At 43.3% G+C, this 23,151-nt stretch overlaps 1 protein-coding gene across 2 annotated transcripts in view; it reads right to left on the bottom strand.

The window, feature by feature from the left end:
* The window catches only part of ASTE1 (asteroid homolog 1), a 278,567-nt gene that overhangs the window by 101,042 nt on the left and 154,374 nt on the right, over positions 1-23,151 (bottom strand). For both annotated transcript variants that reach the window (XM_069648726.1, XM_069648725.1), the window contains exon 2: positions 1,101-2,462. In XM_069648726.1, the coding sequence (XP_069504827.1) occupies positions 1,101-2,414 (1,314 nt within the window). In that variant the 5' untranslated portion in view covers positions 2,415-2,462. The remainder of the gene's footprint in view (positions 1-1,100; positions 2,463-23,151) is intronic.

Here is a 23,151-nt window from a genome sequence, read left to right as displayed (position 1 = left end):
CGTTTTCAAATTAGAAAAAATATGATATAGTACAAGCCAACTACTAGATGGCATGTGAAAAGGCAGATTCATAAGCCTCAGAAAATATTTTTATATAAAAATTAAAATTGAAATGGAATCACAAACAGACTGTAGCGGCCTGCAAGTTTCTCTGTGGGAATGGATGCAACTGCAGTCAGGCCAATGCCCAGTTTCAAGAAAATATGCAATAATTAGTCCATAGTTTTCATTTGCCCTGCTAAATTAAAAATCTTATGTATAAGTGGTTTCTGTCCCTGGGGCATCCTATTTTCTGATTGTAGATATATCTTCAGTTTCTATGCCTCTACTTTATCGATGACAGCTGAGGACAGAAAGAAAATACTGCTGTCTGCAAACAGGCTACACAGAAATATAAACCTCAGTCTGGAAGGCGGCTTCTGCACTAAAGGAAGACGATGCGGTCATAGTTTTGAAAGGCATACCGACTGGGGCAAGGCTATGAATGGAGAAGCCAGGGCGGAGCCGCAGTGGTGCAAGCCCACAATTCCTGTGTTCTCAACCGGTGTCTAAACCTCTAATGGGGAAACAAAACAACGTGCAAGTACTATTAATAGAGAACCAGTGCACACTTAGAGATAACATTTTCTTGTATGCTGCATCTGTAATTGTGTAGGCACAAGCAGAATTAAAAAGAGATTTGAGAAACATAAAATACCCAGTTCTCTTCACCAGCTATTGCCTTCAGAAGTGAAATACGAGGCAATAGTCAGAAAAAGAGACATGTGCTTGTTACGTCCAACACAAATTGCAATTAATGTGTAGTGGTTCAATTTTCTGATCTTGAGTGGGCAAAATTGTTCAGAATTAAATGATAGCTCCAAAATGAAATCGTAATTTCAAAATTAAATGCAATTCACAAAACAAATGTCCACGCAGCAGTCAGGGAATCTTCAGTTGCAAAGATAACAATTAAAAATAAAACATACAATAGTAAAGCGGAGATCATAGGACAACTCTTAATATAACCATTAGTCAAGGGTAAGTAGTGATGACAAGTAAATAAACCTTTTCTAGGGGTAAAATACCTGCATAGCAGAGATAACAGAAAGAATGTTTACCTCGCTAAGCTCGTTTACAAAAAAGGTGTCTTGAAAGGAACCTGAAGCTTCGATGGTCACTTCAACAACAGCCTTTCGTAAAGTCTGTTCTGTTCGGTCAAATTCATGAACACAAAGCGTGCTGGACTGTTTATTGTTCAAGGAACCCTGTGCATCCCTCGGGTAGGAATTCAGCAGAAGTCTGTAGATGGCCTTTCTTATTGGCTGGGATACCTTGTGTGCGCTTGGCCGCTGCATGTTCTCCACTTGAACAAATAGAAAGATCTTCCTCAGCACCAGAACATCACTCAAAAAAGGAGCCAGTTGACCTCTTGCTAAAGCTCCCAAAAACCAGTCTGGGAAGTCAAACTTCACTTCTGTGTCGCAAATATAGAGTCCATTCTGGAAAAAGTCCTCAAGCTTCACATTGGCCGGCTTGTATTCCTGCATGGAGGTGCTCAGGAGCTCCCTGATACTGTTCTGCTCTTGTGTCTTCAGATGTTTCACAACACTCTCCAGAGCCTCAGTCGGATCTGTAAAGCCAGATAGCCAATTCAGAAGTCCCTGAATACGAACATGTTTCTTGCAGTTTGAGTTACAAGCCCCAATTGGAAAATTCACCTTCCTGAAGAAGGCCGCCAGAGCTGGCGTGTTAACATAATCATTTCCATTCAGGACAGCAAAAAGGGGGAGTATGGCTTTATTCATGTGGCTGAAGTGGATGCAGAGCTTCTCAACAAGAAAGCACTTAGCAGGGATATAGGACTCACCAGTGCCCTTAAGAGTGCCAATGTTTTGCCATTGAAATTCTGTGATAGGACAGTACCCAGCAATCAGATCGAAAATGCAGAAATCGCTGTCATAGGTCAGCACGGGACACTTCCACTGATTGGCCAGAGCCACGATCTCTCCATCAGCCTCTGAGAAACACTGAACGGAAGGCACTTTCAGTTCATCCAAAACCTGCCTGAAGACTTCTCTGATGAGCAAGGGCAGGACGGTGCCACCTCTTCCCTTGGAGAGGGAGTGTGCCATATTGATCTTATCCCTAGCTCGCTGCTTTAAGGTGTCCAGCTTCTTATCTGAGGGGTCGCATCCGCCGTCTAACACAACATAAGGCTGGATGGCGCATGCAGCCAGGGCATCAAAGAACTTGTGCACAACGGCGGCGAATGCATCATAGTCCCCACCATGTTGAAGATCTAGACTGAAATCAAAGTAAAGACGGTGAAACAGATTGCTTCCATCAATAATGATTCTGGTCTCCCGCAACTTCAAATGATCGAAGAACTGATTATTCGCCCTTACGTAGCTCATAAGTCCATGAACACCCATGATGCAGCAGAGCTTCTCTGCCTATGCTATAAACACAGTAAAACATACCTGCAGAAAAACAAATAATTATCAATAACCATCCTCCGTTTACCAATACGAATATGCATACACAATTAAATACATTTCTGGTCTCAAATAAATCATCATTATAAAAATATGCTTGGCCTTCTGCTACTCAAGATTGTCAGAAAACTAAATATCCAAAGAACAAAAGACAAGCAATTTAAGCTGCATCCCGGACTCACGGGGGTCTCCAGCATATTGCAGGCCTCTTCATTATGAAATATTTAGGAATGGGGAATATTGGGAAGAGGAAATGATAGGAAAAGCAAATATTTTCAAATACAATTTTTTAATCAAGGGGGAAAAACAAAAGGTTATCGCCTGTTCTTCATTAAAAACAGAGTAGCGACGGTCAGCTCACTTGACAATCTGGGCATTAGTTTCTCTGAAGGTCGCTACTGGAACCAGCAAATCATGAATAAACAGTTTTGCTTACACACTCCGCCAGCAGTTACCGAATCCTATAGCCGATTTGAGAGCGAGGTCTCTCCCAGCCTTTTTAGACCAATATCAATCAAATGCACATGCTGCCCTAAACATGGATGTATGCAGCAGAATTGTAGGGTTACATAACTTGCTCACTCCTGGTTGCGATTGGTTCAGTCACTCTGGAAAATTCCAAGGCCAGCTCTGACAACTAGAGGTTAAGAGGATCGCCCAGTCAAGCTGTACTGTGGAAATGGGGATTGAAGTCTTGTATGAAAGCCTGGTGCGTTAAGAGCCAACCCCTTAACAATTTTGAAACAATTATTGGGCATGGGCATTCTCCTATACTGATACTAGGGGGAAGCCTTTACCAATGGTTGAAACCTAGCTGATGCTACATCTCTTTTGGGGCGGCAGTGCCTGGGGAGGGTGAAACAAAATCCTGGTTAAGTCTATAATGCTAGGTATCTTGGGAGTTTTTGCAAAGATCGTAGGGACAAATATTTGGACATTTTGTACTTTTGTGTCCGGTTTATAGCTAAATGATTAAAACTTGTTTAAAAAAAATAATTATAATTTAAAAAAGAATCGGTGTAGAATTTAAGGAATGGTCACCTGCTGGCACTTTTTTCACGATTAATCATCAGTACACTTGTTCCGCAACTGATAGCAATGTATTATAAGTGTGTTTTCAATGGAGCATCACTTAAATTTCGGTGGACTTATCAATACCCATTTTTGTTCCATGGACTCATTACTACCCACGTTTGTTCACCAGAACCATCTGTGGTTAAGGACAGTCACAAACGTCCTCTGCTTTGGTGGCAAAAACCAGAGCAAAGGCCCCTGCTTGTGTCACCTGGGGCTACTGGAGACGACCCTACTTTATTTATGCAATCATGTGTGAGCACGGAAAGGCTGAAGGGGCTCAAAGTATTTGTATAAACATGTAATTGTAGAAATGCCTCACTGTTACTAAAAAGCAGTCATTGGATAGGAGTAGGTAGAAAAGGACAGTTATTCTGCACAGGTAGAAAACATGAGATCATTTTAATACTATTATTTCTAGTCTACAACCCCATTTCTGTGAATAGCAAAGTGTAATGGAAACAAATCTGTAGTGTTCTGGTGGCAATGTCTCTGAAGGAGTCACATTCCAGATGTTGGTCATCATGGAATGCTTCGTCGCATTTCAAAGCAAGATTAACATTTAAATGTGGTTATCCGCTAGAGAGACGGACAAGAACCAATTTTCAGTCTTTAGTCTGACAATTCTAATGGCATTGTGTGATATATTTCACATCTTTCATCATCTGAATTTCATAGTTGTAGAACACAACTTGAATTATGAGTGGACAACCCAGAGTCCACAGGTCCAGTGTGATCACTATGAGCAGTTATCCATTAGGGAGGACTGTCACAGAAGGGTTCCTGAATTAGATGTCGTCAGAAGGGTAAGGCAGTGGCACAGGCACACATGGAGACAGTATCTGTGGAAGACAATACTATGGTTTCAATAACAGCAGCTAGCCCATAGATACTCGTCTTGCTCCACCCTCTACGAAATCATACACTCCCTTGTGCATAATCATCTGCTTTCTATCACATATTCTTCAACCACTCAATATTTTTTTAAAGGCCCTTTCACCACGCCTTGAATTACCATACAACTCGACACTTTATGTACTTACAGCACAGTTATCGATTCCATTTCTTGTTGTTTCTCTATCTCGCCAGCTCTGAAGCCTTTCGCCAATGAAGCAAAACCAATATTTTATCCTGTACCCATACTCTTTTGAATAAGAAAATGCCCTGTGAATAACTCCAATTGAAACATTTTGTATGCGTTATCATAGCTTAATAACATTCATCATTGGTTTGTGTTTAGTTTGCTGGGTACGTGTAACCCCAAGGCGACCACACGATATAAAGAACTCCTTGTTTTCTCCAATGCAACTTCTTTATCAAAACGATAAATGTCAACGCCTGTTATTAGCCAGTAATAGAAGGAAATTGTATTTTGCAACGGTTTTATTTCGCTCCTATTAAGAAAGAAAAAACTAATAGCACTTAATGTAAATAAATATGTAACAAAATACAAAGGTGGACGTTGATAACTGGGACCCAGTCAAATGAAGTGTCAGCTGAATTTATCTGCAGTTGCCCAATAAATGCGGCTCCCCCCTGCATCGAATCGTGGTACCCCAATTTATTTCTGGTTTACCAGGCATGGCATTAAGCATTCTAGACACCATTGCTGGAAGTCATTTTGTGTGTTTCAATGCCTATGTTCGTCAATGAAATTCTGCGTCACACACATGTTCAGCAGCTGCTCTCCTGTAAAAGGCACACAGGTCCTCCATTTGAGTCAGTTAGAGCCAGGCCCCAGATCGGTAGTGTGACGAATCTAGTAACATCGTCACTGATTCTCTGGAGGATAGCTTTCCTTACATGTTCCTTACATGTTGAGGGAAAGGCAGAAGCTACCTGACTCTGACCCTGGGGTGGCTATATGCAAGAGCACATAGCCACATAGGGGAAGACGAATTCCAGAGGGACAGAAGAATACTGAATCAAAGTAGTCTTGCAGTCACAATTCCTAATGACACGTATATCCCTCTGCAATAGGGATGTAACGGTATACCGTTAAAGATACCGTGAACCACTTAATTGAACAATAATAACCGTCACATTGTTTATACCGTTATACCGTTCATACCGTTAAGTGTGCTTTTCAATCTGATTTGTAAAGGCTGCAGTAAGCAAGTGCTGCGCAGACTTGGTCTTGCAATGTTGGATCGGCCGTCTGCCAAGTAGTTTCAGTTGGAGCAGTTTTTAATGCCATTCCATAAACCACACGTGCCTGACACAAAATCAATATGTTAGCAATAGGAAGAATAGATACAGTGCCAAGAAGGAAAAGGGTTTACTTTGGGGTGGCGGCTTTGGGGTTTATATATTTATAATGGATAATGTTCTCTAAACATATGGCAATGGGGGATTCCCCTGGTTCTATCATTGAATTTACATATAATAAGTCACACTGCGAAATGCACTCATCTGTCGGTATTCCCTGCTGCCATACCAAAGGGTAACATGTCTGTGATTTCTGAAAACCTTTTGGCCCGCAAGTAAACTAAAGGCTGTAACGTAAAGAGAGAGTACGTGTGTGTGTGTGTGTGTGTATGCACACAAGCGTATACTACCATCAGCCTCCATTGATCTGTGGCATGCAGGTTATCAAGATGGCAACATGTTCATCTTCACCAGTAGCCAGTAGGGGAGCAAAAAGTCTAAATGACCACTTAAGAAAAGCTATTTAGTTTGCTTTGACAGTTGCAGCAGGGCCCCCTCCCCCTCTCCACACGTGTGTTTGTGTTTGGTGGAAGCAAGTCATTTCAGTGGAAAGTGTTGAAAAGCCCAATTCTGGCCCTGGGTGGGACAGAAGAATACTGACCTTTTAGAAAATATTTGTTAAGATTAGTTAACTCCACCTGCTATACCGCGATAACCATGATATACCGTCATTTGGCAAGAAGGTTATCGTACCGTTATAAAACTAATTCCGTGACACCCCAACTCTGCAATATACATAAATGGCTTATTGTGGTATAGATTGAATATTCCCGCCTTACGGCAGTCAAACACCTTATGTGCTGCCCCTCCCCTCACTTGTCAGTACTAAGATGAGGAAGAGCAATGCAGTGATGAAGATGACCAGAAGCGGTAAACCAACGCTACATTCTAGTCTTTGGAAAGTGCTACACCGTGCCAGAAAGGTTAAAGTTGACACAGCTGAGAGAACCCCATAACAAAAGGGAGAGGCAGAGGTGGGCTCGGTCAGTGACTTGGTCCGACGCCGGCCAGAACACAGAGGATAAGCAGACCGTCAGATGCTGTGCGGAGACTGACACAAACAGTGTGCAGGAGAGGCGAACCAAAGGAAGCTTACCTCTTGAGGGCCCGAAGCAGCGAGAGCCGTGCGCAGCAGAGGAGGGCAAAGCAAAAGCCTATTGGCTCACGGGAAGCACGCTGAGTCAGCCAACGGGAGAAGATGGAGAAGGGAAGACATGAGGAACTCTGAAGCTGACCGGCAAGTCCAGAGAAAGCAAACTGTTTACCGGAGCTTGTGTAGGTGAATGCTATATCGTGTTAACTAACACCATTGAAGAAGTTGATGCGGATGCAAGCAATATTAGAAAAGGGTCGGTGACCCATCAGTTCAAAACAGGAATTGGTGTGAGTGCAAACAGGGCTGGAAAAGAGTTGGTGACCCCATATCTGAAGGAAGAAGGGAAATCAGAAACAAATTGTAATGAGAAAGGGACAGGGACCCAATATTTAGAAAGACTTTTTCGTGGATAACAAAGAAGTAGTTGGAGACTGGAAAAGACCTGGCAGGTTAGTGAACCAGGCAAATGGGGTTCAAACCCTCAGACGAAGTGAACATTGAGAAACAGTGTGTTATTCTGGCAGGAGTAAACCAGGAGAAGTAAACTATGTGATATCCTGGCAGGAGAGTACAAAAGGGAAGGTGAACTTTGTGAAACAGTGTCAGATCCTGGCAGGAGAGTAAACAGGAGTTAACCTTAAGTTGGGAAAAAGTGTCAAACCAATAAATAAAAGTGAAGAATTATACCTCTTTTTGAACCCGTGAGAAAGTAAAATACACTGGCTGGCTGGATAGTACACCAGAGACATAGAGAGGGGCAATCGATGGAGAAGGGTAAAGCGATACCCCCAGAAAGCAAGTGGAAAATACACAGTGTGACAAACTGGACTAGTTGATAGGAATTGTGTATTTAAAGGGAGATGCACGGGAAGGCCAAACCCCTTGAAATTGTGAAGTAAAGAGCATCACATGTGTAAAGGAAACACATGGAAAGATCATTTCATTTAAGATTGTGAATTCTTAAAGAAAAGCATTTAAGGTTGAATGAATGTAAGGGAAAAGAGGATTTTTTTCCTTAAAAATCACAAAGGCCTAAAGATAGAGAAGCTCAAGGGAGAAATCGTTCTCATTGAACTTGTAAAGCGAAGACTTAAAAAAGGGAAGAGAACCGGGACCCCACTTTTGCTGAATAGTGACATTTTGTGGAAGTTTATCCGGAGGCACCAGATAGAAACAGAAGGATAAGAAGAAACATAGGGGAAGGAAGGGTCCCTTTTCCTAGTGTCACTTTATTTCTTTCTTTTCTGCACCTTAACTTTCATATTTTTGGAACTCTGAAAGAAGCGTACAAATGCATAGTCTATAGAAATCCCCTTGTGCACATTATATAAAGTTTAGAGTGTAACGGTCAGATTAGGATTTTTGGACACAGGATGAAGGATGCTCTTGTTTAAGAAATGTCTGCACAGGATGTTAGTTTTGTTGAGGCAGGAAAACCCATTTTAGGTTAGGGATAGATAAGATTTCCCCCAACCCTCTAGTTGCGATATTTGAGAGCCTTATAGCATTCGTTTGACCCTACTGTGGAGAAACTAAATCTCCCATCAGCCCCAGTACTCTTAATTGGTGTCCAGGTGCACCAGAGTCAAGCTGGTCTTCGCAAGTCATCGTCCGGCATTGACGGTATGCTGAGGAAGGCTGTATTTCGCCTGGCTATGCGTAGCCCACCTTTGGAACTTATTTGTTAGCACTCAAAGCCTCTACATGCTGTACCATTACGTTTTCAGCTTTGCATACTATCCGCTGATCACCAATACTATCTCTCTGGCCGCGTTTTCACTTGGACACCCAGTGGTTGGCGTCTCAGATCAGGGGCTTATCCTGACTCAGTATGGGCTACCTAGGAGATATGAACCTGCACCTAGCTGCGTAAAACGCGGCGCGCCTCGCCATTATTCAGAAATACCTGACACTAAAGACTTAGGAAGCCCCTCACATGCCTGTGAATATTACTAATGATCTATTAGAAGCCACAAGAAAAGGATCAAAGTGATAAACGTGGACCGGCTGAGAATGACTCAGCTGTTCCCGGGTCGATTTTTTACGATGAACGTACAACCCCAAACGGAAGCCGGTATAAATCAGCTAAAGCTCTGTGAAAACTCTCAAATATCAGGCTGCTCTTTAGGGGATGAGGGGAGTCGCGGTCACTGCGAAAAATCGCTTTCAATTCTTTGAGAGGCAAATCTCATGTGACAACTGTGAAATCTTGCATCTTAAACTGATGCACACTCCATGTAGCTGCTTTAACCTCATCATGGTTTACCATCTGCCATGTGAGGCTGGAAACTTCAATGAGAACTTAATACAGCTACTAAAAACTATTAATGGCATAAATTGCTCAGCTTTAGTGGTGGGTGACCTCAACCGGTGGCGCAATGATACTAGGGACAAGGATGGAACTAACCCTATTAGAAAAAAGTATGGTTTGATATGGACTTCTGGGTTAAAAATAATGAAACCACAGTCAAATCAGGTAATACCCTGGACTGGGTGATTTCTCAAAAAAACCTGAGGCTTAAAGTAAAAAACACCTCTCCATGTATATGGTCGAACCATTACGTGGTAGACTTCACTATTCTCTTAGAGGGTGTTCCTAAAAAACCTCTTAACCCTGTTAAAAGAGTAAACAATCCCAAATTTAAAACAAATCAAACCCTTTCATCTCCAGAGCTGTCTGCTCGACATAATGTCCGCTACAGGCTGTTCTGACGCTCCTGAAATCTTGGTTGAAATCTACAACAGCGCCTTGACTAAAATGTTGAATATAGTCACTCCGGTTAGATGGAAATTGGTGAAGGAAAATCCCAACCATAAAAACTGTACTCCCTAGAGCAGTGGTCTTCAAACTTTTTTGGCCGGGGCCCCCCTGAGCAAAATGTGGGCAGGTCGGGACCCCCCAGAAATGCCAAATGGACAGAATGTATTGCGCGCCGTCACCTGCTCCCATCACAGTCGCTTGGCTCCCTCATCCCACCCCTACCCAGTCCCTGGTCTCTCCCCACCCCATCACACATCCTGGGCTCTCCCCACTCTGCTCCCACCACTATCCCATGGTTCCCGCCCATTGTGCTCCCACCATAGTCCCTGGTTCCCCCCATCCCGTTCCCAACACAGTCTGAGGGCCAGTGGCGGGTGGTGATTTTTTTAAGTGGAGGGGCATAACTATTTCCCCCAAAAATGCCATAGCGACCGAGCATAGTGAGGGAGCCCAAACCAATAAAGGAGGGTTCGGGGGGGGGGGTTTCCCCCTGTGAATTTTTGTTAAATAATGGGTTAGAATGTTGCATTGTAGAGCATACTTTTAACAAAAAAATGGGTAAATAGCCAAACAGTTTGCAATTGGTGCTGGGGGGCCCAGGGGGCAGGCATGACATATTTTACTGAACATCTATGATAGATGTCCAGTAAAAAGATACCATCCCTGTCCCCTGGGCCCCACTGGGCCTAACACAATCCACATGATTATGTGTGTATGCAAGGGGCAGCACATTCATACAGCAATCACTCTCTCATTCACACGAGCATCCATCACCATACACTCACTCATAACATAAGCATACACGCATCCAAACACATGTTTAAATAAAAAAAATGAACATAAACATACCTTCTACATTGGCCTGAGTGTGGGTGCTGAAACGCCCTGCTCCAGGCGGCTCTGTCTGTATGTGCGAGGAGGCGCAGGAGCTCCCCCTCAGACATACAGACATGCAGTGCCCCAGCCAGCATTTCCAATGAGCTATGCAATGCTGGCGAAGCAAAACGTCCCAGCACTTGCATGGCTCAGTGAGCATGTGCGGCTGGGGAACTAAACTGAACTGTCAAAGGGAAACAGCGTTTCCCTTTGACAGTTCAGCCAGCCCAGGAGCACTCCATCAACTGGAAAAAGCAGCTGAGGTAGTGCTCACTGTTTTACTGGGCTGGCTCCTTAACTCCTCCATAATGGGTGAGGGGCCACTGGGTGGGCGTCCCCTCGCCATTATGGATGAGCCGCCAGGCTCGGACTGGCCTATAGGGCAATGCCTGTACCAAAAATGTAAAATGCTAGTCCGGGCCAGTCAAAATGGGCCACCATTTTGGCCAATGTGGACCAGTTTGATGAGTTACTTAACTATGCAGTTAGTCATTTTGACCATTATTGCTGAATATAGCACAATTTACTTAATTTTAACACAAAGCACCCCCTTGGGTACTATTGAAACAGTGGGCCTCATTACAACCCTGGTGGTAGCTGTGCCGGTAAAACCGGCAGGGCTGCCGCCGGAGTTGCATCTAGGTCCGCCACCCGCGAAAGGGCAATTACCGGGTCATGCCGAGTTAGGCAGACCTGATAATTGCCCTTTCGCGGGTGCCGGTAGATCCCCATTCCCATCTGAGCCCCATAGGGCTCAATGGGAATCGGGAGCTCAGATGCACCGGCACTGTTAATAATGGTGCTGGTGCAACTGACGAGCTGTGCTCACGGGTGCCGCACAGCCTGCCAGGTCAGACCTGGCGGGCTGTCAGGCACTTGCGAGCACAACTCGTACTATGGCGGTACGGTAGCAACGGTGCCGATAGCTTACCAGAACCGTTGTTACCGTACCGCCATTGTTGTAATGAGGCCCAGTCTGTGACTAAAGGAATGAATATCCATTTACAACTGCGGGCCACTTTTTCATTGTTGCCTGAGACAGTTTCATGCTCCAGCCCGACCATGTGAGCCACCCCTGCCCATTTCTTCCAATCTTAAAAAAAAAAAAAATATATTTTTTTTTTTTTAAAGATTTCATGCTGAGCTCTCAGGGCCCCCCAGGGATGCACCGGCGGACCCCTGGGGGGTCGCGACCCACAGTTTGATTACCACTGCCCTAGAGCTTTCGATAAAAAAAAAATAAAAAATAAAAAATAAATGAAATGAGCCACCGAACAAGTGTGGTTAAAACATATCACTGAAAACAATGCCAAATGGAAATCTCTGGAATTGGCTTACAGGCTCAAAATCATCCGAGCCAAAAATAACTTCCTGAATGAAGAAATAACTGGGGAAAAAAGAACTCCAAGAAATTATTAAAGATCCTGAAACTTCTTGAAAGCCCCAAGGCTTTGGTCCAACCAATCCATCCTACTGATCAGGACTGTGAAGAGGTCCAGATAGCCTAACCCATCAAACTCCAAACAGCCCACGATAAAATCAAATAGGACTTTAAACTGATTTGGTTCCTCACTCCCCATCTCCTCCCATCTCCAGAATAAAAGAAAGAAAGGCTACATTTTCCATTAAACATATCTCAGAACAAGATATGGATCGAATTATGTTCTCCAGGAACCCAACGTCCTGTAGAGAGAATATTCCCAGACAAAACTAGTGTTGGAGAACAAAGACATCTTCACCTCTTCACTTGTTTTGTCAATTCCTTCTTTGATTACTTATCTGTTCCAGAGGCTATTAAGGTTGACACCATCACCCCATGGTAAAAAAAGGCTGGACTTGATCCAAAAGATGCAAAAAAACCTAAGGCCAAATACAAATTCCAACCTCTTACTGAAAGTTTTGAATAAGGTAGCCACTGATCAACTGCAAGCACACTGTGAATCAGAATCAATCCTCCACAGTAAACAATCTAGATTTTGCAGAGACCACAGCAATAGACTTGAACTTCTGGTCCTCCTTGACCTTTCCGCAGCTTTTGATCTGCTAGATCATAAACCTCTGCCTAACACTCTCTCAGATGTCGGGAATAGATCAATCGAATCTGTAAGTTCGATAAAATCTTTCTTATCTAACGGACAATCTGCGGTAAGCTGGGAAAGAGCCTCAGCCAAGCTCTCCCCAATCCTCTGTGGAGGTCCAAGGGTGAATGCATCTCGCCTACCTTATTTAATCTGTACATCAGACCTCTCTGTAGTTTATTTGGAGGAAAAGGGGATTTTTTCACAAACTACACAGATGACACCCAACTGATATTAGAAATCTGCGGTGATCATGATTTGGATACTTTGAACATGAATACAATCTATGACATCATTGAATGCTGGATGACAAAAAATTGTGTATGCCTTAACGGAGCAAAAACTGAGCTACTTCTGTTCGGCAGCGCCACGGCTAGAGCCAAATTAGGATATAAATACACCAGTCTCAGACTCAAAGGTTGTTATATTCCTGTTGTGGGTAAAGTCAAGACGTTAGGTGTGTTCCTCAACTCCTCACTAGATGCAGAGAGTCAAACGAGTTATATCTCAAGGAACTGCCATCACTATTTGAGACTATTAAGGAATATCAAACCCTACATTTCACTGGCAAACTGTGCCTCAATTGCACAAGCAATTGTTCCCTTACGCCTGGACTACTGCAAAGCCCTGCTGTTCGGACTAGCAAAAAGTGCAAATTCTTCAAAATGATGCCGTCCAGATCATCAAGGGCAGCCCCAGGCGTGTGCATATCTCTTCCGGCAGGCAGTCTCTTCACTGGTTCTTCATCACTGACCGGATCCAATTTAAGACTGCATCCATATTGCACAAATGCCTCTTTGGCAAGGCACCTGTCTATTTGAAGTCCTGTATCGCACTATACAAACCAGAACGCAACCTACGTTCCAGCAACCTGGGGCTCATAAATGCCCATAAATGTAAAAGAGCCAAGTGCCTGGAGAGAGCCTTCCCCACAATGGCAGCACAGACATGTAACTCCCAGCCCATGACCCTACGTATGGATCGAAACAAGACCACTTTTCAACCTCTTTCAAGACCACTCTTTTCAAATAGTTTATTGCCCTGCCCAACCCACAGTTAAGTTGACCACCCTCACATTTTCCCTGTTTGAGCCCTGTCTTTTGTGTTTGTCTTGCGTGTATATATGTAGGCCCAAATGCCTGCAGGTTTCCGGTGCTACACAAATAAATAAATACAATTGTACGAGAAATAAAACTCTACAGCAAACAACAAACATGCCACTATCTCCGAGTCTTACCCTTGAACCCTTAGAGTAGCCATATACAAATGGTACTCAAACGTTCCAGCAGGGGGAAGATTAGACTGAGGGTAGCGTTAACCACCCTGCAAAGGCCACACATGGAAGGGGGACTCACATTGCCAGATTATGAAGCATACTAAGCAGCGGCCCAACTGCGAACAGTCTCCAACTGGTTAGACACACCAGATGCAGACCTGAAACGTTTATTAGTGGGTTTTGCAATGAATAGGAAAGGAATTGAACCATTATAGGACCCAGTGTGCGCGCTGTGAAACACTTGTGTATGAGCGCGATATAAATAAAATCTCATATCATAATGGCGACTAGAGCGCGATATAAATAAAATCTCATATCATAATGGCGACTAGGGAAAAAGGTGTGATCTATGCAGTGCCAAGGGAAGTCTGGAAACAGGTACTCGGGAAATCTTGGAATTCACATCCATATAGTCCGGACCTACCATTGAGCTTTGATCCAGGGATCACGGGAATACCGACCATCCTCGACAGGGTTAAACTACAGAGTAAAGGATGTACAAAAATGGGGGATCTCTATGAAAATGGGAAACTGCTACCATTCCAGGAATGGTGCCAACAGCACGACATGCCTGAAGGGGCTTTTTTAAGTTACGCCCAAATTGTAAAAAGAATAGCTGATCTGTGGGAGGAAACTCCGGTCGAACCAGAAAATAGTCCCCTGATGCACCAGATGCTACATAGTAGCTGTAGCAGGGATCTGATATCACGCTTGTATTTGTTGATAAGGGAAAGGAAGAAACTCCCGGAACTAGCTGTAAAGGTAAAATGGGAACAAGATTTTGGGAAAGAGGTACCCGAAGAACAGTGGGTCAAAATATGGGAACAAACCCGTAAGATATCAAGAAATGCCAGGTTCAGATTAATTCAATACAACTTTACCCACAGAGTATATATGACACCATCCAGACTCCACATGATTAATCCACAACACCCACACACCTGTCCGAGATGTAAGGAAGCCACAGCAGGTTTCTAGCACATGACATGGGATCGCCAGGTGATCAGAGCATTTAGGGAAGAGGTAGTAAGCAAGACAAATTCCTGGGCTATTAGCAAATCTATGTGCACACCTGAAACGTGCCTATGGGGCACACTGACAGGGGGGAAGCGAGCAAAGTCCAAAAGGAAATTAGCGTCCTTTCTGCTTATACTAGCCAAACACAGAACTGCGATCTCTTGGAAAGACTCGAAAGGCCCATCACTTTAGCTATGGTTGAAAGACGTATATCGATGGGGGGTGGCGGAGATGGAGCTACTTAGAGACCAAGCTCCGACGGGTTATGGGTGAAAGGATCTAATACAAAGGATCGAAATGCAATACATTCGAGGCAAAAGGACCTGGAAAAAAAAGTCTGAATGCCTTTTTTTTTGGGGTCCCCCCGAAACGCCAGTTTTTTTGCCAAAAACCATTAATTTTACCTATACCAAAACCGCCACAAAAAAATACATTAAAAGAAAAGGCATTCTGTCTTTTTTTTTCCGTCCTTTTGACTCAAATGTATTGCATTCAATCCTTTTGTTTTCAAATTAATGACCGGACAACGCTCCAGAGGATACGGAGGCAGACAATAGTATAGTCTGAGGTCAAATGTTAAATGAACTGATGAATAGCCCTGGCTTGCGCCCCTCGTAGTAAGAGTGGTTAAGAAACTGATTTATTGTATGTCAGAGATTTATCATTAAAAAGAAACCAATTTAGATGCAGAGGCGTTGATCTGTATTACCGTTGTTAAGTTACTCGCCTACACCTGTGGAGTAAACAGGTGCAGAAACCATTGACCTTCATACCACAGACTGCTACATCCGAGTACCCGTACCACTATCATTGAACCGATAGCCCGACCCTATGAAGCCAACGGGTACGAAGTATGCCTTTCGCCCACAGAATACGATGGAGAATGTTTGGCACTCAGGTAAAATTGATGTACTGTAATACTGCATAAACTTATAGTAATGTAATGCTGTTGAATGCTGTCACCACGTTACCAACAAACAAATTTAAATAAAAACAAAAACAGTCACTATTATTACATCTGAAGCCAAATTATCGGGTGATGTTTTTTCTGAAGAACTTACCCTGACAACAAAATCAACCTAATGGGCTACAATTCGAAAAGATTGAGGCACTGGCAATTATGATATGTCGGGGACTATGAGATTGAATGAGTATGGCGCATACCCACTGTGTGAGGTACTGAGAAGATTCACAATCATTAACTGATTCCCCGATTCACAATCGTTAGACCTGTAAATGATTGAAATGCACTCAATTACTACCAATCTCATCTCAAAACCCAGCTAGCGTCATATGATTTAGTAATAAATACTATAATGTGTTACCTTCTATATGGCCCTCAATGTGTCTTATTCTAATGGAGAAGGTAAGCATCAAAGACCTACAAGGGAAAGCATCAATATCACTCACTATTCTTTTGCAACCAATAATATGATTATCTCAGGGAAAGCCTTTTCCATAAGTATTTACTTGTTTTATGTCCTAGACCCTGGACACCCATGTGTTCATTCAAAAAGTATGCTTCCACTGGAATCCTGTTCACAACATCCCATTTAAAGCAGAAACCATGTGCACACTCTAAATAGAAAAAAGGAAAGGGAATCCAATCGGGAATGGAACTGTGGTAGAAATGCAAGTTCAGCGCAGTAAAAAAGGCACAAACTTACCAGCTGCGGGAATAGCCTTTTGAACGGGGAGGGAGCTTCCTTGATAGCCCCACAGTTATTTGCACAAGGCTGGAGAATGCCCTGAATAATCATGTTACAAGTTAATAAAACATAGATCGGCCACAGGTAAGTATCCAAGGTTTAGCATTTAGCTAAGGCACTGTGAATAGGCTTCAGAGCATGCTTTTGTAAATGAGTGCTCATTTCATTAATTTGCTTAGTAGCCTCAGTGGCTGGTAGCACATCGCAAATCTCACGATCCCAGGATCGCAAGATAGGAAGCGAACAATCTTTGTTACTTTCGAGGTCATAAAACAGAACTCACAGGTCCCGCTGAAAGGCAATGAATGAACAATCATTTTATAATTCTGCATATTAATTTAGGAAGCCTGATCTACTGACGGTTTCAGAAAACCCATGGCGGTTTAAAATTGCACCGACTACATCTCTGCTTCGGAAGAAGGTCGAAGAATTCCTAATGTTCAATATTAACACAGAAACTTGTTCTTTGTACAAGGTTCTAACAGTGTCATAGTAGAAGATGTTCTCATGAGAACATAGATGAGACGACCAGAGCAGTTGAATAAAGATCCGCTGGTCATCTCAAATGTTTCAATGAATTGTCACTATGATGTGGGAATCGGGATGGATTCTGCCGTCACAATGGGAAACTAGGGTGGTGTGGGTTTGCGGGACCCAATTATAGAAGATAATAAGATCATGTATGCCCTTCTATAGGGGCATGATATGAACCCACCAATCAGCTTCTTGTGGATTGACATTTTAATGTCGCAAAGTGATTGATGCTTATTAGATATTAATGTTATCAAAGCTTTTGTTTTCAAGGCGTATCTTTGACAGCGCATGTCTTGTAGTTAGGTACTCTCCTTGAATTTCGCTTTCCCAGCTGCGACTGGGCCCAGATTAAAGTTGCATTACTTCTTGCCTGGCATACACTCCTTTTTGACTACTTTTGTCATTTTTACCAGTGAGTTCCGAGGCAACCCCCTGAACAGAACAATAAATGTTCTGCTATTTATTGGTATGTACCACGTGATAAATATTCCATTGCATGCTTCTTGCAAGCAACAGCGCTCAAAGAAATCTGTACCTTAAGGCATGTACAAAGTGCCGCTGAAGGCCGACGTCCTCAATTAGGAAGTGCATTCTTCCTAAAACAACTGAACATAGGTAAACCAGTGTTCCTAAAAATCATCGAATTGCTGCTTATTCATGGCCTGTACCTTGCGTCAGACCATCATGCACTTAAGGCAAGTGTATACTAATGAACTGGTCACTTCTAGAGCTTCCGGTCAGTAACCACGTTATGTTTGTGGCCACAGGCGAAATCCCATGCTGCGTTCAGTTCCTACCTCCATTCTCCTTCTTCTAAACATGGTCAGCGGGGCTTGCGTGTGAATTAACACTTCATCACGTTACATATATTGTAACGGGTCGAATAATAATTTACAAATACGCACCCATGTTAAAACAAAAGATGTACACATTATTTCTTATGTGTAATAATGTTTTCTGAGGCTCTAGTTTGCCATTCGAAATGTATATAGTAATACTGATGTATGAATCCGTCGAGTCATTATAACAACAAGCATTGGCAATGCCAATAGTTTTGGCGTTTACTGTTGTTCTTTGCATTATGTATTTATAGGCACCAGGGTGCAAAGAGGAGAGTACAAAGTTTGAAAGAAGGATGTGACCAGGGGTGCAGGTCTGCAATAAAATGAGATGAGGAATAGAGCAATGGAGGAGCTGGAAAAACTGTCAGCCAGCCCCACATGGCTATGCATTTCCTACATACACATTTGCGCTTAGTCGGTTCAGCGCTTGCTGCAGCGATGTGTGTGAAAGCCCTGACCAGGGTTGGAGCCCTCAGGTTATGTTCTGGGGTTTGGGAACAGCAGGGTTTTGTTACAGAGGTGAGATAGCTCAGTGGGTTGTGCGCTTGCTGGAGCGATGTGGGACGGATCACCAGGTCTCAGGTTCAGATCCTGGAAAGGACAACTGAGCCTTTAAATTTTCCGAGGTTGATCAATGAGTACCGGGTACGGTTGGGATATAATAGCCCAAACTAAAAAACTCAGTTTAAATGAAATAATATAGACTGGATTACATTGGATGGCATGGGAGAACATAAACAATATAGTATCACATACCACAGCAGAACATAACGTGTTTTTCCATCATACAAATCTGTGTTTCTTAAAGCATATATTGTATAGTGTGAAAATCACAAACAGGAACTTGCTTCAGATATCTTAGGTTCGAGTTCTAGAAGGGCCAATTCAGTCATTCATACATTATTTTTTATAAGAGTACCATTAATTTGGGAAGAGTTTAGCAGTGCAGAGCCCATTATTTTCCACGATGGAAAACTATGTAAAATACTGGGCGATTTAATTTTAACGCCTTTGAGCTATAACACTTAAATGGTGCACAACGTTCTAGAAAGTAACCGCGAGTAGTGTACATGTATCATGTAGCCTGAAATCATGAGTAAAAACGTGTCTATCGTGTTCTCCCCCTTGCACTATCAACTAGAAAAGACAGAAACAGGCAGTTATCAAAAGGTAGAAAAAAACTATAATGCACATTTACTATTAAAATGGTAGAAGCCATTGAGGTACTCTACACAAATACCTCAGTTAGGATCCGACTGTCGGGCAAAGGTCATCTCTCACCAAAAATCTACACCTACCGAGGTTTGAAGCAAGGGTGTGCCTTGGCTACGCTTCTGTTCTGTTTGTACATTGCAGATTTGACTGATTCTCAGAGAAACATTATTGCCTTTCCCCTAAATGGCATTCCAGTGCCTTGGATATTATTCGCTGATGACTTAGTTTTTTTTTAGAGTTAACACCAATAGGTCTTCAACGTAGGATTCATGCCTTTAATCCCAATCTGAGGGAAAATGGCATGTGGATGAATGTTGTAAAATCCAAGGTTCTCATAATGAGATCGGCCCACAAATAAAAAGTTGAGAAATGTACGTGGAGAGTTGAATCAGAGCCCTTAAAAGTGGTGGAAACCATGACCTATTTGGGGATTGTTATAAATAGAAGAGTGTGTAGAGTGTCCGGTGTGCCGCCCGCTCTGCGTGTTATTTTGACATTGGATTTCGGCTACTGCAGAGCCCGCTCTTTTGCATTACAGCGACGACTGGAGAAGCAGTCTTTCTTTGCTTCATTACTGGACCCTGAGGCACAAGCAGTCTTTTGTCTCCGCTACACCTGGACGCCCGCCTCCGCTAACGCTAGCTCACAAAACCTGAGGGATAAGCAAAGCGTAGCAGAGTGTGTAGACTGTCCGGTGTCAGGCGTCAAGCGGTGGGCAAAAGAAAACGTCCCGCGCTACCCAAATGAAGGTAAGCTGAGGATTGGGACTATTGTGTTATTAAATAAATGATCTTGCAGAGAGACTGTCCACTTGGGGCAAGTGGAAGGACAGAAGAGGCCCAAGAGATGCTCAAGATGTATTCTTTGAACTGCTTCCAGAAGGAGGCGTGGGCGCCTACTGTTCCAACCGTCATGGGCAGCGGAAGCGGCATCCCCGCTATTTAACACAGATTTCCATACACTGAAAGAGCCCTTTAGCGCGTGCCCACGGATGATAAAAGTAAACATCAGTGCAAGCACAGTGCTATATATAGACAATCTAACTGCAATAAACAAAGAGGCTCTAAACTCGGAGGAAAGTGAGATTGCACCAGCAAATCCCAAACTGGTAACTGTTGGTGCTTCCGTCAAAATGTCGGAAACAGTTGAGTCTGTGATTGAGAAGGAAAAAGCCATCCCGAATCAAACAACAACTAAAAACAGGGTAGAAGGAGGTATTGGGGAGGCTGTTTCGACCACAAGATGAACCAACAAAAGATAAACTAACCCTCAGGCTGGCCAAGGGGGTGGAAGACCGCAAACAGGGTCTACATAAAGACAATCTACAAGATCAGCTGGTGCAATCCCCAGAGACCCCAACAGGTGCAGCAGTGGCTATGCCACTGAAAAGAAAAAACTTACGAGAAATTAATGAGGAAAGGGGGGGGGGATGAGAACTCTAATGTCAATGACCAGGGTGCAACAGTCGGGGGAGTAGGAGGGGTAAGCCCTCCTTTGAGATACATGGTGAAACGCAGTAAACAGATTAATGACAGCAGAGGCGTGGATGAACCCCCTGGAATGTGGCTGCCGCATAAGAGGAATGCGGTGCCCAAACAAGCAAGTCGGACGTATTGAGGACAGCCGCTGAGTAAGAATCCCTGGAAACCCCAGACAATATCAAAGACGCAGTGCCTGCATACAGGTTTTCCTTTGAGAAAAAAGGCTTCCATAATGCGGTAATGAAAGAATCAATAAACACACCACAGAAGCCACAGCAAGTGGTAGTGGGATGGGACCTAGAAATTTCAGACGACATCCTACTGTAAACATCAAGGGTGAACAAAAGGTCCAACGAGGAAAATATCTGAGTGCCCTTGCAGAGCTGGGCCACAACCCTGCTAAACATAGCCGGTAGGCTGCTAATCATTGCAAGGGATCAATCAGCCCAAACAAATGTTCAAGAGAAAGACGGGGCGATGTACAACAGAAAGTAAGGAAAAATCAACCATGGCAACTGAGTGTGTGTACTATGACAATGAGAAAGCCTCTACTCGGCAGGACTTAAGGGGCTACCAGGAGGATAATTTTGCCCTTGTAGCAACGACAGCAGTTTTAGCGCCCTTCATGAAGCTGTATGAAGGCATAGAGGAGGCCCTCAAAGACCAGTCAACCCTGTCAGCGATGGTCTACGGCGCGAAGACCATATTTGTGGAGGGTTTCATTACATCGCTTCAGAGACACGCCGTGTGTCTCTCAACTCTTACACGACATAATAGAGTCAATAATGAAAGACAAAAGAGACCGGAGGAAGCCCCCAATGGGAGAAGAAACTGGAAGGGGTTTCAATGGCACCTTAGAGACCTCTCAGATACTGGACCCTATAAAAAAGTACGACATCAGCTGCTAGTCAACCATCAGGTGCGTGTCCAATTTTAGACAAAGAAAAAGAGATACACCTAATTAAGGGCAGTCTGCCAACGAGATGGATGACAAGTGTCCCTTGTCCTCAGAATGTGATTCGAACCCAATACCCGGTCGCATACAAGGCAACCAGGAACACACAGCATCAGCCCAGTACTTCGTCATTGGAAACTCCACGGCCGGAGCAGAATGCAAACAATACACACGATACAAACTTCTACAACGAGCATTCGAATTTAGGTATAACTGGCAAGTTGACAAAGAAAAGAAGATGTTAAAGTAAGAAGAGTAGGAAGTCACTATGAAGGTCCGCTGGATAGGTCCTTGGGGGTAGGATCGGATGTGGATCCACAGAAAGAGGTTATTGAAAGGCGGACAAATGCACAAGATGTAACTATTTCTGAAATGGTCATGAAAAAAGGCTCTAAAGGAGGAACAAAAATAGTGGAGATTTGAAAAAAAAGGCTAAAGAATCACAAAATAAACAACTGGATACGGCCAAAGAAATGATTCAGAAAAAGCCAAAGAATCAAAAGCAACCAGATAAACAGAAATCGAACAAAAGCCGGACCTTTATTAAAAATCTGTGTCTGCCTAAAGACTCCTTTCAAGTTCATGAAAGACTAGTGAACATAACGAATAAATTGAAGAAGGTCCCCGATAACAAAAAACAATGACAATAGAGTCCTCTGACAAGGACAAATCTGTACCTCATTTGATGGACCTCTCCATCTACCCAATATCGGAAGAAGAGTAACAAGAGTCCCAAGACAAGCAGAGAGACTCAAGTATTGACTACGTAGAAGACGAAGACACTTCGGGTGAGGAGAGCAAATCAAGTATGTCAAATGAAGATGCGGTTGAGTCCTTGGCAGACTGTAGTAATTCGATCAGTCCACAAACATGTAAGTCTGAACATCGAGACCGCCCACAGAAAACATGAAGACCCATGGCTCCAAAGAAAGTAACAGAGTGAATAAAGGACAAAAAAGCAATTTAAGCTCACATTCCATGACAAAAACTGCAGCTATTAAAAAAACCATAAAAACTAAGGAGGTAGGGGAGCATGCGTTAAGTCGGAGAGACCAAAAATGGAACAGAGCCGGCTCTCCAAAACAGAAACAAATCCCTAGCATAGCAGAACCGGTCCGCAAAAGCCTGAACACCCAAGAGGAAGGAAATGCATCTACCATTTACCAATATGGACTCACCTTGGAACGAGTCCTGCACTTTAGATAGAATGTAGTAAGATTACTGCATCACATACCAGCATTGAGACTGATCACCTCAAACGATTTGACAATAGTCGAATTTGTAGATGAAGCAAGTACTGACAAGGTAGTCTTACATCCGGTCTCAAAACTGGTTAGACAACTTCTACTGGAAGAAGCCCACCATTTAAGGCCTTTGGGCTTCAATCTGTACGAAAGTGCAGAGAAACCAAAATACAAGGAATTCAAAACACAAGAGTCCACAAAGTGACGCTAGGTCTAGAATCCCAGCAAGGAACCACAACAGAAGATCCCCGGCAGGTAACAAGGCAAATATACAAAGCAAAAAGTCTGATGGAGATGAGGCCAAATGG

The sequence above is a fragment of the Ambystoma mexicanum genome, chromosome 2q (assembly GCF_040938575.1).
Source record: "Ambystoma mexicanum isolate Mex_15411 chromosome 2q, UKY_AmexF1_1, whole genome shotgun sequence".
Taxonomy (NCBI): Eukaryota; Metazoa; Chordata; class Amphibia; order Caudata; family Ambystomatidae; genus Ambystoma; species Ambystoma mexicanum.
The sequence above is the reverse complement of the archived record's forward strand: the minus strand, read 5'-3'. Positions and strand labels throughout refer to the sequence as shown.